Source organism: Lolium perenne, chromosome 7 (assembly GCF_019359855.2).
Source record: "Lolium perenne isolate Kyuss_39 chromosome 7, Kyuss_2.0, whole genome shotgun sequence".
Lineage (NCBI taxonomy): Eukaryota > Viridiplantae > Streptophyta > Magnoliopsida > Poales > Poaceae > Lolium > Lolium perenne.
In genome coordinates this window covers 238,631,012-238,645,764 of record NC_067250.2, presented here as the reverse complement: position 1 = coordinate 238,645,764, position 14,753 = coordinate 238,631,012, and the positions used below count along the sequence as shown (strand labels likewise).

Genomic DNA, 14,753 nt, shown 5'->3' with positions numbered 1-14,753 from the left:
TGATACGTTCGATCTGGATTCCTCATTGTAGTATAGGACTCGGAGTTCCCTGAGTTGCTTGCAGGGTAAAAGCATGTTGGTTAGGACTCGGAGTTGCCTTTTTGACTTCCTTTTGCAAGCTTGACCTATTTGGTGTTCATGGTTTCAAGAGAATGTAATATATGCTCCAGTATTTATGGATGTATTTTTGATATCGGTTCTATTTTGCTCCATGATACACGGATCATGGGATCGTTGTTGCATGCTGATACATTTGATCTGGATTTCCCGTTGTAGTATAGTACCACCTCTGTTTAAGACTTGTTTGAATCTGGATGTATCTAGATGTATCTAGATGATACATCTAGATTTAGATAAATTTTAGACATCTATTTATAGACGGAGGGGGTAGCTTTACATGTAGAGACCAAGGTATTATAAAAACAAGAAGTGCTCGATTGGAAAAGGTGATTTCTAATATGTCTAAGCTTGCTTGAATCGTCTTTGTTTTAAGAACCAACATTAATTTTGGGGTTTTATCAATGGAGAGAAACAAGCATGACAGAGGTTTCACATGTAGCAGTGCACAAACAATTAGATACAAATTGCTTCTAACTATTGTACTCCCTCCATTTTATAAAAGTTATCTAAATTTTGTTAAATTTAAAATATACCTATATACTATTTAGTACCTTTATATATTTATTAAGCATTTAAATTTTAATAAATCTCAAACAACCTTCATGAAACGAGGCGGAGAGAGTATATCTCGTAGTCTACCGAGTTTCACACGTAGACTTCCACGAGTAACGTTACACGTATGGACTGATTTTTACGGAAACCAACTTAGGGCATGTACAATGGTTATATCTTAGCATTACCATCTAGGATAATTGATGACGTGGAGGAGAGAGAAATAGGAAAAAGAGGTTTATCTTCTCTTAACTAAGAGACCATCTCTTAGCAATAATCTGTCTCACCACTTATTTAGGAATGTCTCATTACTAGAGATAAGACTAAAAATAACTCATTGTACATCATATTTTCTTGTTATATCTAGATTACGTGGCGAGACTAAGATAAAACAATCTTATCACCATTATTCATGCCCTTACATAATCACATGGAATCAGGCCACACGTTGTCACTTGTCAGGCCTAGAATCACGAAGTGAACAACAGATAAACCAGTCGTGTCGTACGACACCACACCACGATCCAAGGCTCCCACTCTTGGCAGAAGTCAACCATGATAGGCGTGCAGTATAATTCGTGGACCAAATCCACTGAATCCTACCGATAAATCGAGAAGCTACAGCAAGTCAGCAACATACACGTTCCGTATGCTGCAGACGAACTACTGTGCTTCACGTGGCGCAACTCCAGCGAAGACCAGGTATACAACGCAAGTAAGAGTAGACGTGTTGAATCTTCAGTCTCGTAATGTATATTTTCTGAACTTCGCCTCGTAATACAAATTTTAATAGGGAAATAAGTTATCCCACTGTATGTGAAAGCTAAACCCCTTTGCTGGTTCCTCACCGATTTGGGCACTGGTTCGACTTTTTTTTATAGTAATTTCGATTTGTTGATAGAAAACTTCAACTTTAGAAGCAGTTTATCGCGTTAACTATTTAGCAATAATTGCTAGACAGTAAATACCTACTCCTCAGAAATGGAACCGGGTCACTGGGACAGTGCCCTGCTTTTCTAATAAAAAAAATACCTACTCCCTCCGAAAGTTGTTTCTAGACATTAAATAATATCCACATACCTTTAAATTTTAATAAATCTCAACTACATTTAATTACATAAAGGGAGTATATTTTCCCAAAAGCAAATTTTCGGTAGTAGTCTAGAAGGTTAGAAAGATACACCCATTTGCTGCAACCACAATAATTTAGGCACTGTTCATGTGCATGAACAGTACAATGAACGGTGTGCCGGTAAGCTTTTTAATAGTAATTTTTTGCACTGATTCGTCGGTAGAAAACTTCAATTTTAGTAGTAATTTGCCATGTTAACTATTTATTAGTATTTTTTGCGAGGCTGTAAATACCTATATTTTTTCGAAAAAATTTCTCGGTAAAGACCATGAAGGTCAACAGTAAATTTCCGACATAAGCTATGAAATATGTCGTTTATCATCCAATAGCAACTCTTTCAGATCGTATATTTCTTTAGCGGTAATTTTCTAAAAGTGTTTCTTCAACTACGCCCTAGCGTAGTAATTTATAAACAAATATTCAACCTCAATAGCAGTTTTCGATGGTAATTACCCGTTAGAATTATTTTTACCGGTGCATAAATCTTCGGCGTTAATTCGAAAACCCACTATTGGCCCCTTTTCCACCCCGGGAAAATACTATTATGCCTTTTTACGACATCGTTGGAAAAATATATTTACTCCACCTTCCGTTGCCTCTTTTACCTAGAAAGAATATTATTGCTACGAATACTATTGCTTTTTTCTACCGTATCTTTATAAATGTATACTTACTTCACTCACTACGTCTTTAAGCTAGAGTAAATACTGCCTTTTTCTTCTATAGAAACTCCGTAAACAAAGATACTCCATCATCCACCATCTCCTTTAGTCAAAAAAGTACTGATATCTCTGAAAAAATTTGCTTCGTCGTACGTCACATCTTTTAGTCGGTGTGTTGTCCGGCCTGTGTAGTGCTACTAGCATATTACCCTCATTTTTCCAATGACATATGATCCACCAAAAATACAACTTATAATAGCAAAGGCTAATTTAAGATGTTTCAAACAAGTAATTTTACACGTTATCCTTCATGTCTTTCCCAGCTAGAGGTGTTTGATCCTCCCACTTCTGCTTCTTCTTCTCACAAATTGAGATCCCTATTAAGAAAGAATATCTAGCTCATGCCTTTTTGCGAGAAAATCACTCCACTTTTTCAGCAATATTTATAGGCGCTAGAAAAAAATTAAACCACAAGAAATTAGACCACGACGCTGCAGTATCACTTTTACGTTTTTCATAAGTGCTTTTACATCCCTTCTACGGTACCTCAGATACCCCATATACCTTAGGTACTCCATATATTCTAATATTTCTAAAAGGCTTCTGTTTTCAAAGGTCGAGAAGGCTAAAACTTTTTCTTGAATGAAAACACAAGACTTGGTGAGATTAAACGATACCTATTCAAAAATAGGGGTATGAAGTTTGAGATTAAATTATACCACGATATCATTTTAAAAGTTTACACTGTTTTGAGGATTGGAATCTATAAAAGCTTTTCCTAAACACTATAGCAAACAATCTAATAGCTCACTTCAGGAGAAAACAATCTGATAGCTAAGGGCGCGGCAGGCCACCGTGACAAACTTCCTTGTATATGTTGAAACATATCCAGTATCCCTGATGGGTGATGGCCTAATCGACGATTGCTTAACTCCTAGCTTGTTTAGCTTTGACCCGGCTTTGAATCTTGATGTTTCTTCTCTCTTTTTCTTTAACCAGTACACTACATTTTGTCATTTCTTGACTTTGTCAGCGTACAAGCCTGAGCTATAAAAGAAGTTTCCCGACGTTCGGTGTTTCTATCCGAACACCCAAACACAAACAACGGAAGTACACGCACTGACCCAAAGATGGCAAGCTCTCCTAAACTTACAGCTCTGGCGCTAGTGCTGCTCTGCGCAGCCACCATCATGGCGGCGTCCTCGACGGCGGCAGAAGACGTCGAGTCCTACAGCTTCCCCGCCTTCAACGTAAACACGACCGACAAACTCGTGGTGGCCACCAACATGACCGTCGCCACGCCGGCGTCGCTCCTCTTCCAGCCCGAGCGGCCCTTCCCTGAGGTCAACGTGTCCGAGGGCTTCCTGCTGCTCCCCGACATGATCAACCTCTGGCGCGCCGGCGCCGGCGCCGGCGGGCCGCCGGCACGCGAGGCGTCCTTCAACACGAGCTTCATGGTCGAGAGCTCCGCCTCCCCCGTCTCCTTCGTCATCCTCCTCGACAGGTTCCCGACGTTCAACAACCGCGTGGGCCTCCGCGGCGCCAACGGCTCGGCGGCCACAGGCGGCGCCGTGCCTAACGCCACGGCGGACGGCCTCGCCGCGGTCGAGGTCGGCACGGTGAAGTCGTACGCGCCAGATTCTCCAGACGTCGGCCTCAACGTCACCGTCACGCCCAAGGGCACCGCGGCGGCCGCCGTGTGGGTCGAGTACGACGCCGTCGCGCACCTCCTGCACGTGTACGTCGGTGCCGCCGGCAGGGAGCCGAGGCCGTCGAGAGCCCTGCTCGACACGCCGCTCTCCCTCGCCGGCCAAGGCATCCCGCAGACCTCACCCTTCGGTGTCTTCGTCGGCCAAGGCACCACGGAGACCGCGCTCGTCGGTCTCTTCGCCGGCAAGGTCCGCGATATCTTCGTCGGCGTCCGTGACTGGGACCTGACGGTGGAAAGGCTTGATGGCAAGAAGAAGAAGGGAACGTCATGGTGGGTGATACTGATCGCTGTGCTCGGATCCGTGGCCGCCGCGATCGCCATCGTCTCCGTGGTGGCGTGGTGCTTTGTGTCGAGGCGCCGGGCGCGCAACATGGAACCCAAGCTATAGTTTAGTAGATTTGGAGGTGCGTTTTGACGCAACATCCCGTAGATCATATACCAATGTTTATTTTGTATAACAACAAATTTTACTGCTAATATGATAATAATATGGTATTTAGGTTCTACTAAACTATTGACTTTGCTAAAGTTTTTTATTGTATTGAACAGTTAATCTTTCGTTCTTAACACTTCTTTCATTTGCCTTGGTTAAAAATTTAAAGCATTTTCAGAAAATGAGAAAACAAAATTTTCTGTTAATAAGACACAATACTAGTTTCAAGACTTGGCACATATGCCTGGGCTGGTCACTGGAGTTGCTCCACGTGAACTAGATCATACAGAACGTGTCTTCTGCTTAAGCTTCTCGACCAACACACAATGGATCTGGCCCGGAAATTATAATGGCACGCGTGCTGCGGTTGACTGAAGATTTGCAAACCTCTGGGATAATGGGACCGCACATGATTAAACTAGTATCTCTATGTAGAAAAGGATGTTTTAGGTCGCGTTTAATAGCCTGACCCTTTATTTGGATTCAGTGGGGACAGGCTTACACTACAGGAATCGACGTAGACGCCGACGGCCGGCTGCCCTCGGCGTAGCCACGCCTGGCCCTCGGCGTAGGCTACGCCGACGGCAGCCCTCGGCATAGCGCCTCGGCGTCCAGGTCCCTCGGCACCTGTCATCGTGCCGTCGGCGTAGGGCCGGCCGTCGGCGTATGCCGCCTATACCGACGGTGCGACTTCCCCTCGGCGTAGCTGCCCTCGGCGTTTGGCCACGGCCGGCCGTCTCCGTTAACGGTGCTCCATCAGACGCCGACGGCCTTGCCCTCGGCATAGCCACGCGATCTGGGCGCCGTGGGGCGACGTGGCGCATCGCGAGGCTGCCACGTACGGCGTCTATGCCGACGGCCCGGCCCTCGGCGTCTGCATGTCGCATGCAGCGGACACGCGGCACGCTGGGCGCTGCTGCCAGGTGGGGGGTCTACGCCGACGGCAATACCGTCGGCATAGCCCTGACCATATGGTCGCAGCAGGGGTCTATGCCGACGGCATTGCCCTCGGCGTAGACTTGCCCAAATTTTGTTTTTGTTTTCAGCAGTTTAATTTGCACCGTTCCAGCAGTTCAGTTTGCATAATACTACAGTTCACACATACAAATTCATCCAAATTCACCATAATTCACATAAATAGCATGAAATCCACATAGTAGCATACAAATACATCCAAATTCATCCATAATTCACATAAATAGCATGAAATCCACATAGTAGCATACATGGTGCATGTAATAGCATACAAGAGGAGAGTGCCATGTCATCCAATACATAGTAGTAGGTAGCAAATGATGGCAAGCAAGAAGCCCGGTGCCGACTAGCGGAGGAAGGACCCGGGCGGGGTGTGTCCGCCCACATCGTTGGCGAAACGAGCAGCCCGGGGTTGCGCTCCGGTAGAAGCTGCAGAAGAACCACCTGGAGAAGGACCGGTAGCACGCCCAGGAGAAGTCGACGGAGAGGCACTGGGAGTAGTCCCAGGAGTAGTCGACGGAGAGGCACCAGCAGAACGCCCAGGAGACCGACCACCTTCATGAACCGGTGTGACCTCGCGCCCACCCGGCGATGCCTGGTTCCCGGACCATCCCGTTCCCTACGTGTTCCCTACATGTTAGCAACTTGCGAGGCAAAGGAAAGTGGTAACTACCGGTTTGGCAAAGAACTTACCTCCGGTGTGGATCCGTAGTAAGTCGCAGCGAAAGCTGCCTTCGATGGCATGATAGGCATGTCCCCCGCCACGGTAACTCGAGCCGGTGGCGGTGTACCAGTAGACATAGAGATCATCATTTCCTGCAAGATAGGTTACAAGTTAGGCTTTGCAGAAATAAAGCATCAAACTGAGACTTGTCATCTACTTGCGCGAGAAGAAAGATTCGGACTACGATATATACGTCATATAGGCCGTATTACGCCTATTCCACCGGGCAGCGGCCTGCTGATACGCTTCATTGCAGGCTTCGAAGGCCGCCTCGAAGTCAGGCTACAATTTCAGAAACAATGAATCTCGTAAACACTTAGCCATGTAGGAAGGAAAACCGGAAAGAGGATGAAAATGAGGAAAACTTACATCGTAGGCGGGTGGACGAGCAGGCCGTGGACGAGGCTGGGGGCTGTCGGCGGTGAGGGTATGCTTGAGACGCGTGTAGCTCGTGGAGTGGGTAGGCTTGACCGCCTTATTCAGCCAAGGGAAACGGCCATGCGGACGCCGTGCCCAGACAGGACCAACGACTCCTCGTCGACCGGAATGCTCAAGGGGGCCTCCACCCCGGGGAGACGAGACTTGACCATGTCGCGGTAGTCCTCCTTGGCGGCCTTGGCATTGCCGTAGTACTGTGGCTGAGGCAATGCGGGATGGGGCTTCGGCTTCCGCATCATGTCATATATCTGGGCATCATGAAGCACCACCCCAGGTGGTGCCTCGGCCACCTGCATCGCGAAAAGAAAAGTTAAGCGTACCACAAATGAGACATGGCGGGAAATGAATGAAGGTCGTTCCATGTATATACATACCTTTTTCCCCTTGAAGCGGGTGTAGTCGCGGTTTCCCGCGCAGTGTGTGCCACCGGTGCCTCGGTTCTCCATGTTACGCCTCGACACGGCTGCAAACTCCTCGTCCTGCCTGAGCCACCTCGCCCTAATCAGCTCCTCCCATGCCTCCCTATGCTGCTCGGCCCACTCGGGACAAACCTGAAAACGCAATACTCAGCTCAAGATAATTCAATGAAAACTTAGCAGCAATGTAAAATCTCATTGACATTTTACTCACCGACATGTACTCCTCAATGGTCATTGCCCATTCCTCCGTAGGCTCGTTACCAACATAGTACTCCTTCTTGACCCTCTTACCCTTGTTAGCCCAGAAGGCACTAGCGCTGGTGAACTTTTGGTTGTACCACTGCTGCGGTGTCAACCTCTCGCAAGCGCCACGCAAAGTGAGACGCGCCTGCGTCTCATGCTCCGGGTCCACACGATAGAAGCACTTCAATCATGCATAAATCAGTTGTGAAAGTCATGAGTTAGCACATTAGGGTCATCAACTATGAACGGTGCTCGAGAAATATATGCCTTACCGAACTTGGTGGTCACGACCTCGGCGGTGTCGCGAAGCCTACGGCAGGGGCATCCTCATAGTCCGCCCAAGTAGTGGCTAGCTTCGTCGGGCCACCGGGGACCGTGCTAAGGGGAGTGTATCTGCCGGGCCAGAACTTCTTAATCAGAGCCCCAAGCAAGCTGTTAGGCATGCGGGGGGGGGGGGGGCTTGGCATCCCATGTCCAGTTGCTGCAAATAAATCACACATTAGTACACATGCCAAATTGTTTATTATGCCCAAGATGAAAATACATGTTCGAAATTTCTGAAGTAGTACACTTACTCATCGCTCGAAGGAATGATAAGGGCCTTGTCATCATGGGTCTTCGGCTCCTTCCTCGCATCGGGGACTCTAGCTTCTCCACGAAGCTTCAAGGGCTTCGGCGCACCTTCACCCTCCATGACCTCCAACTCAGCCCTAGAGTCCGACTCGTGTGTAGACTCCGTCTCCATCTCCACCTCCCCACTAGACGGACCCTCAAGGTACAACTCAGAGCCACGTCGCCGAGAGCGGAGGGTGGCTCGTCAAAGTCCATGTGTACCCCGCCGCCACCTCGTCCTCCACCTCGTCCTCCTCGTCCTCGTCCTCGACCTCCACCTCGTCCTCCTCGTCCTCGTCCTCCATCGGTACCATCGGCGTAACGCGGATTTTGCACCGGGGCTCGATCACTCCGTCTAGGCACTCTAGGAATATTCCTCTTCACCTGCGCCCGGCGTCTTAAGCAAGCTCTCGGAGTCCGCCTTGCCACTTGCTCATATTGTTCAGTCACCTGCATTGAGAAGAATAAAACAGTTAAGCACAAAGACATATTATATGAAGATACTAAGAATAAAAGGCACAATGCAATTAAGAAGCATGTTGACATAATAAAATGAAGATACTAAGAATAAAAGGCACAATGCAATTAAGAAGCATGTTGACATAATAAAATGAAGATACTAAGAATAAAAGGCACAATGCAATTAAGAAGCATGTTGACAAATAAATACTAAGAATAAAAGACCCTCACCAGCCATCATCGCTCTCACGCTCACTCTCATACTCCATCTCTTTCTCTTTCTCTTTCTCGGCCCACTATCACTATCACTATCTTGTGAGTACAAAGTTGAAGGGTCGACGGGTGGAGGCTCATCATAATTGTCATTCGCCTCAAGTAACTTCTCGAGCATAGATATGTCCTTTAGATCCACCACCGACTCACCACGAGTTTACGCATCGTTCCCGAGGTCCTCTTGAACAAACGGTTCTAAAATATATTCCCCGAAGTCCTGTTCCTCTTGATAGAAAATCCCCTCGCATGTCACGGGGTCAATGTTGTTGTAATCATCCTCAGAGGGAATCGGTAGGTTACCATGTGGCGATACACGGAAGACGACTTCCCAACCCTTGAGTTCCGCTTTACGGCATGGGTAGGGCAAATAATAAACTTGCTTGGCTTGGTGAGCCACAATAAAGACATCGGCTCCGCTATAGGTGGTTGAAGGCTTAACTTCAACTAACCCAATGGACTTATCACTTCTCTGTCCACCTATTGGGTCGAACCAATGACACTTGAACACGACGATATTGAGTTGCAAGTTCGTACGATTGAATGTCAACTCGTATACACTTTGTAACCTTCCGTAGTAATCAAAGTTGTTGGCTCCTTTGGTGAAGACCCCAGTATTTATCGTTTTGGGATTCGCCCGGCCCTTCTGGTGCGTCTCTGTGTGGAAGCGAAACCCATTCACATCATACTTCTCATACTTGGTCACCTCACGGCTACAACCTTGGGAAACACATTTCAACTCATCTATCATATCAACGTTTCTCTCACGGCCCTACAAGAACATTTCAAATTTGTTGTGTGCATTAGTTACGTGTAATAAGAGGGACAAGTCACATGTTGCAATGTAAGAGGAAAGGTTAGAAATTACTTTTTCCATGAACCATGTCACAAAGTTTTTATTAATTCCGGGAGCACCGTCTTTCAGTAGAGTGTCCATCTCCGAGGTTTCGGGCAATTCATCATACGGCCACATTTCATCCGTGAATTCCCTGAAAGGAGAAAATAAGCATTAGACCGAGACGAGGTTACTAGCTGCAAAGTAATTTGTTCACCATTTTACCTTACGAATGGGATCACTTCCTCCATGTTCATAAGCACATATAGCATTATACAATCCTTCTCTTCGTTCTCCAATTTATATTTTGTTCCTTTACCAGCCTTGCCACCGGGGAATTGGAATAGTTTTAGCTTGGGGTCATTCTCGGGCACGTCGACATTGTAACGAGTGACCGGGTTATGCTGAGTGGGAACATCATCGGGATAGTACGTTGTCGCGGCATCTGCCATCTCCCGAAGGCATATTGCCTCAGCTATGCATGCTTCAATCTTGGCCTTGTTTCCAGTTATCTTTCGAATATACTTAAACTCTCTCTCAATACAGAGCGCCAACGAAACTGCACCGGACCACCCAAGAGTGCCTCGTTGGCGAGGTGCACAATGAGATGTGCCATCGGAGTAAAGAAGCTGGCGGAAATATCATCTCCAAATTGCATAGCAACTCCGGCCTTGTATGTTGTAGCTTTGCAATAACCTCGGGACATATACGCTTAGCACGGAGCGTGCGGAAGAAATGGCTCAAGCTGCGCAAGCACTCGCCGGACTTTCTCGGGGATATACCCTCGAAGCATCACCGGCATGAGCCGCTGAATCCATATATGATAGTCGTGACTCTTGAGCCCGGTGACTTTTCCCGTCGAAAGATTAACTCCCTTACTCATATTCGAGCAATAACCATCCGGGAACATCACGACGTATTTGAGCCACTGAATGCCTCCTTCTTTTGGATGGAATCAAGGCGAGAAGTTGGCATGCGGCTTGAACCAATTCTTTTGACGGCCAATAGGACGCTTCATGTGTAATTTTTCCCTATCACGAGAGGATCTCAATATCGACTCTAGCCTTGACATTATCCTTTGACTTCCGGGAATGTTCGGGCATGTGTGAAAGACGGACTCCGCGACATTCTTTACGGTGTGCATCACATCGATGTTATGGGTAAGTTCGAGGTCCTTGTAATACTCGAGCTTCGTTAAAGCCGCCTCGTGAGTCCGGTTGTGCGTTACACCATATCCCTCAAATTGATGGCCGGTTAGCGTCGCTGCCGGCACGAGAGCACGTAGCTCGGCTTCAACAAGTGTACCATCAAACTTCGGCACATCTTTTTTCATGCACAACTTTGCCCTTCTTGAAGTTCTTTTTGTCTTCTCTAAACGGATGCCTCCTTTTGAGGAACTGTCGATTCGTGTCAAACGCAACATACTTGCGACCCTTACGTAGCCAAAGGAACTCAAGCCAATGCACACACCGGGCATGGCCACTTACCAGCTGTACACCATCCACATGTTAGGGCGTACCCGGGCATGTCATGCATGGTATCTCGCAACCAAACTCTCATGCGAAGTTTGTCTTCGATGCTCGGTCGTACGTCAATGTCCCGTGGTGCCAAGAGTGGTTCAAATCTTCCACAATCGGCTGCATGTAGACACTCAAATTCTTCCCGGGTAATGAGGGCCTGGAATGATCGGCGACGAAACATGGTCTTCCTCGTCATTAGGACTCCGGGAGGGAGATTGAGCGGAATAACAAACACGGGCCAGCAAGCGTAATTGGCATTGGACATACCATATGGATTGAAGCCATCTGTTGCTATCGCAATTCGACATTCCGAGCCTCGGCTGCCTTAAGGCGGTGTTTTGTATCGAAGTTCTTCCATGCCGTACCATCGGATGGATGTCCCATCTTCAACTTCTTGTTTTCGTCCACGAATCTCTTCCCATACTTGTGCCACGTCATCTGTTTGGCTGTCTCCTCGTGCATGTAAAGCCGCTGGATTCTTTTTATGAATGGGAGATATCGAAGAATCGACTTTGCGGTGCTTGACTGCCTCACCTGACCATCCTTTCCCGTTACCTCTTCATACCTAGATCGCTTCTGAGATGGGACAGTACTTGTCCTCCGCATACTGTCTCCAACAAAGAACGCACCCATTCGGACAACAGTCTATCCTTTGATAATCCATGTTGAGGTCCTTCATCATTCTCCTCGTCGCGTGCGAGCTTTGAGGAGACAATGATCTTTGGGCAACATGTTACCGATTGTTTTCAGACTTGCTTCAAAGCCCTCACGGGTGGTGTTGTACCGGGTCTTGTCGGCTAGACATTGGGAGATGGCATCGAGCTGAGAAATCGCGGCGCCCTCGTACAGAGGCCTCTTAGCCACGGCAATCATATCATAGAAGGCCTTCGCGGTTGGCTCTGGTTCCTTCGGTTCTGGCGGCGCCACCGGTTACGCGGCGCCTCCGGTTCTGGAGGTGGCGTATCCGGGAAATCGGCATGGACGAGATCATCTAGAAAGTCTCTAATTCCATCGTACGCATTGCCATTGAGCCGCTGCCGCATCACCTCACCTCTGTCACGTTCGCGCTCATCAAAGTCGATTTCCGTGACTTACCCATGCATATACCCATATTGCAGAAGGTGTCTATACATTTCATCCTTCCCACGACGTTGACGCTTCACGCAGCGAACACAGGGGCAAAGTGCCCGAACCAGCCCCTTTGTACCACGCGCTAACTCATTCACTAGAAAATGGGTCTTCCTTGTCCACTCATCTGTTTTCTCAGTCGCACTAACACGCTCATTGTACATCCATCCATTATCAGCCATCCTCTGCTTTATTGGGAGCCAAACCACAGACATAGCATTTATATCAAATAGGAAATTAAATGCATCATATTTTTATTTATTTTACCGGGCGAAACGCATGCATCAACCTACATCACTACTAGGTGGGCTCTAGCAGCCGCCGGATCCGTAGTTGGCTACGTTCTCCATGCTCTACCCCGGTCCAAGTCGAATTTCGGCGGCACCTCCCCGCTGCTCTCCCGATACACGTCTCGGCAAAAAGCCGAGAGGATGTGCATCCGGAGAACAACGGGGAGCGCCGCCGAAATCTGACTCGGACCGGAGTAGAACATGGAAACGTAGACAACTACGCATCCACCGATTGTCCGTAAATGCCGCAAGCGTTACGGTTCAAAATATGCGGACCACTAATGCATATTTATCCGCGTAACGCTCGCGGACGGGAAGTGACACCTAGGTTACGCAACTGGACTTGGAAAATGAATCTAGTGACATAAGAAAATGCGGAGAAGGGGAGGCGATGTTTTAGCTCACCCTCGGCGACCGGAGAGAATCACGGACACGGCGGTCACGACGGAGCGGTCACGAGGTCGGCGGTCACGACGACACCTATTTCCATTCATTAAAAAACAAATTATTTCACATTTCACATTTCCTATTTGTATTTCTATTTCACATTTTCTATTTCACATTTTCACATTTTCTATTTTCACCTTTCACAAACATTTCACATATCACATTTCCTATTTGTATTTCTATTTCACATTTTCTATTTCACATTTTCACATTTTCTATTTTCACCTTTCACAAACATTTCACATTTCACATTTCACAAACTATTTCCATTCTATTTGTATTTCTAAATAGCATACAATACTACAAATAAAAGTTAAAAAAATGAAAAAAAAACTTACCATAGGAGAGGCGGGGTCGGGAGGCGGGGCGGCGGGGAGGCCGGAGGCGGCGCGAGGCGGCGGCGGAGGAAGGGGCGGCGCGTGCAGGGCGGCGGCGGCGCGAGCACGGGTGGCGGCGGGGAGGCAGGGGCGGCGGCGCGAGCAGGCGGCGGGCGGGGAGGCGAGGTCGGCGGTGGGGAGGCAGAGACCGTGGGGAGGAGGGCGGCCGGGGAGGGAGGGCAGCGGGCGGCCGGCGGCGGGCGGCCGGCGACGGGAGGGCGGCGGCGCAGAGGCTGGCGGCGCGGGCGGCGCAGAGGCTGGTGGCGGCGGGCGGGGATCGTGGCGGCGGGCAGGGGGAGGAGATGGGCGCGGGCGGGTTGGAGATGAGGCGTGTGCGTGGTCCGGCTCGACCAGGCCATGCCCTAACCGGTCCGGCGCGCCCCCCCTATGCCGAGGGCCGGCTATACGCCGAGGGTGGCCCTCGGCATAGACCTTTTTTTTCCCTTTTACTTCCTATTTAATCTCAATTATAGGTATAAAATTATTTTCTAAATTTTTTTCCTTTTGTTTTTTCCTTTTACTTCCTATTTGTTTTAATCTTCTACATTCCCAAGCTATGCGCATAAATATTTTTACCATATCTTAACTTAATATTCCCCTCGGTAGACGAAACCCTAATCCGGGAGCCCCGCAGATCTACCCCTTTGACCGGCCTCCGATAACAGTTGAACTATGGACATTTCTCTTACTTTGTGTTGTGTTAGTTCATCGGAACATGTAGTACCAATAATTACCCTATCTTACATCACTATTCCCTCCGGTAGACAAAACCCTAATCCGGTAGCCCCGTAGATCTACCCCTTTGACCGACCTCCGATGACAGCTGACCAATGGACTTTTCTCTTCCTTTGTGTTGTGTTAGGTCATAGGTACATGTGGAAACAAGGATCATCCCATATGATCCCAAGTTTCTCTCCGGTTCAACTCCGAGGGAGTTCCCCCCTATACATGCAGAATCTTCCTAAGTGTAGGAACCCCCTGTCCGAGAAGCCGGACACACCTGGGGGGTAGACTTGGATATAGAACCATCTCAAATCACTTTTGTGCATTCCATGTGGACACACACAAGTTTTGGGGCCATTCCCTACATCTGATGCTCGATTTCCGACGAAACCCTAGTTCTGTTGACCGCGCGGTCTACCCCTTTGACTGCATCCCATCGGGGTCCCCCGGTGGGCATATGCCTCCATTTGAGCTTGGTTAGGTCATAGGTACATGTGGAAACAAGGATCATCACATATGATCTCAAGTTTCTCTCCGGTTCAACTCCGAGGGAGTTCCCCCCTATACATGCAGAATCTGCCTAAGTGTAGGAACCCCCTGTCCGAGAAGCCGGACACACCTGGGGGGGGTAGCCTTGGATATAGAACCATCTCAAATCACTTTTGTGCATTCCATGTGGACAC

General features: G+C 48.2%; 2 protein-coding genes across 2 annotated transcripts; one reads left to right on the top strand and one right to left on the bottom strand.

The window, feature by feature from the left end:
• The first annotated feature begins 3,498 nt into the window (after positions 1 to 3,498).
• On the top strand, positions 3,499 to 4,688 carry LOC127314041 (uncharacterized). The gene has a single exon (XM_051344506.2). The coding sequence runs from the start codon at positions 3,597 to 3,599 to the stop codon at positions 4,563 to 4,565; it is 969 nt and encodes a 322-aa protein (XP_051200466.1). The 5' UTR covers positions 3,499 to 3,596; the 3' UTR covers positions 4,566 to 4,688.
• A 2,171-nt stretch (positions 4,689 to 6,859) lies between these two features.
• Positions 6,860 to 7,614, bottom strand: LOC139833881 (uncharacterized). The gene is made up of 4 exons (XM_071824245.1): positions 7,378 to 7,614; positions 7,122 to 7,298; positions 6,943 to 7,037; positions 6,860 to 6,869 (listed from the first exon to the last, which is right to left on the bottom strand). The coding sequence occupies exons 1-4, from the start codon at positions 7,399 to 7,401 to the stop codon at positions 6,860 to 6,862; spliced, it is 306 nt and encodes a 101-aa protein (XP_071680346.1). The 5' UTR covers positions 7,402 to 7,614.
• Between the last annotated feature and the right edge of the window lie 7,139 nt (positions 7,615 to 14,753).

What these genes read in the sequence shown, in the direction of transcription:
- LOC127314041 (XM_051344506.2), top strand. Translation starts at nt 3,597, where the DNA reads ATGGCAAGCTCTCCTAAACTTACAGCTCTGGCGCTAGTGCTGCTCTGC.
- LOC139833881 (XM_071824245.1), bottom strand. Translation starts at nt 7,401, where the DNA reads ATGACCATTGAGGAGTACATGTCG. An exon ending in CCATTGAGGAGTACATGTCG is followed by an intron (nt 7,299 to 7,377) that starts GTGAGTAAAATG and finishes TTGCGTTTTCAG; the next exon opens with GTTTGTCCCGAGTGGGCCGA. An exon ending in CCCGCTTCAAGGGGAAAAAG is followed by an intron (nt 7,038 to 7,121) that starts GTATGTATATAC and finishes TTCGCGATGCAG; the next exon opens with GTGGCCGAGGCACCACCTGG.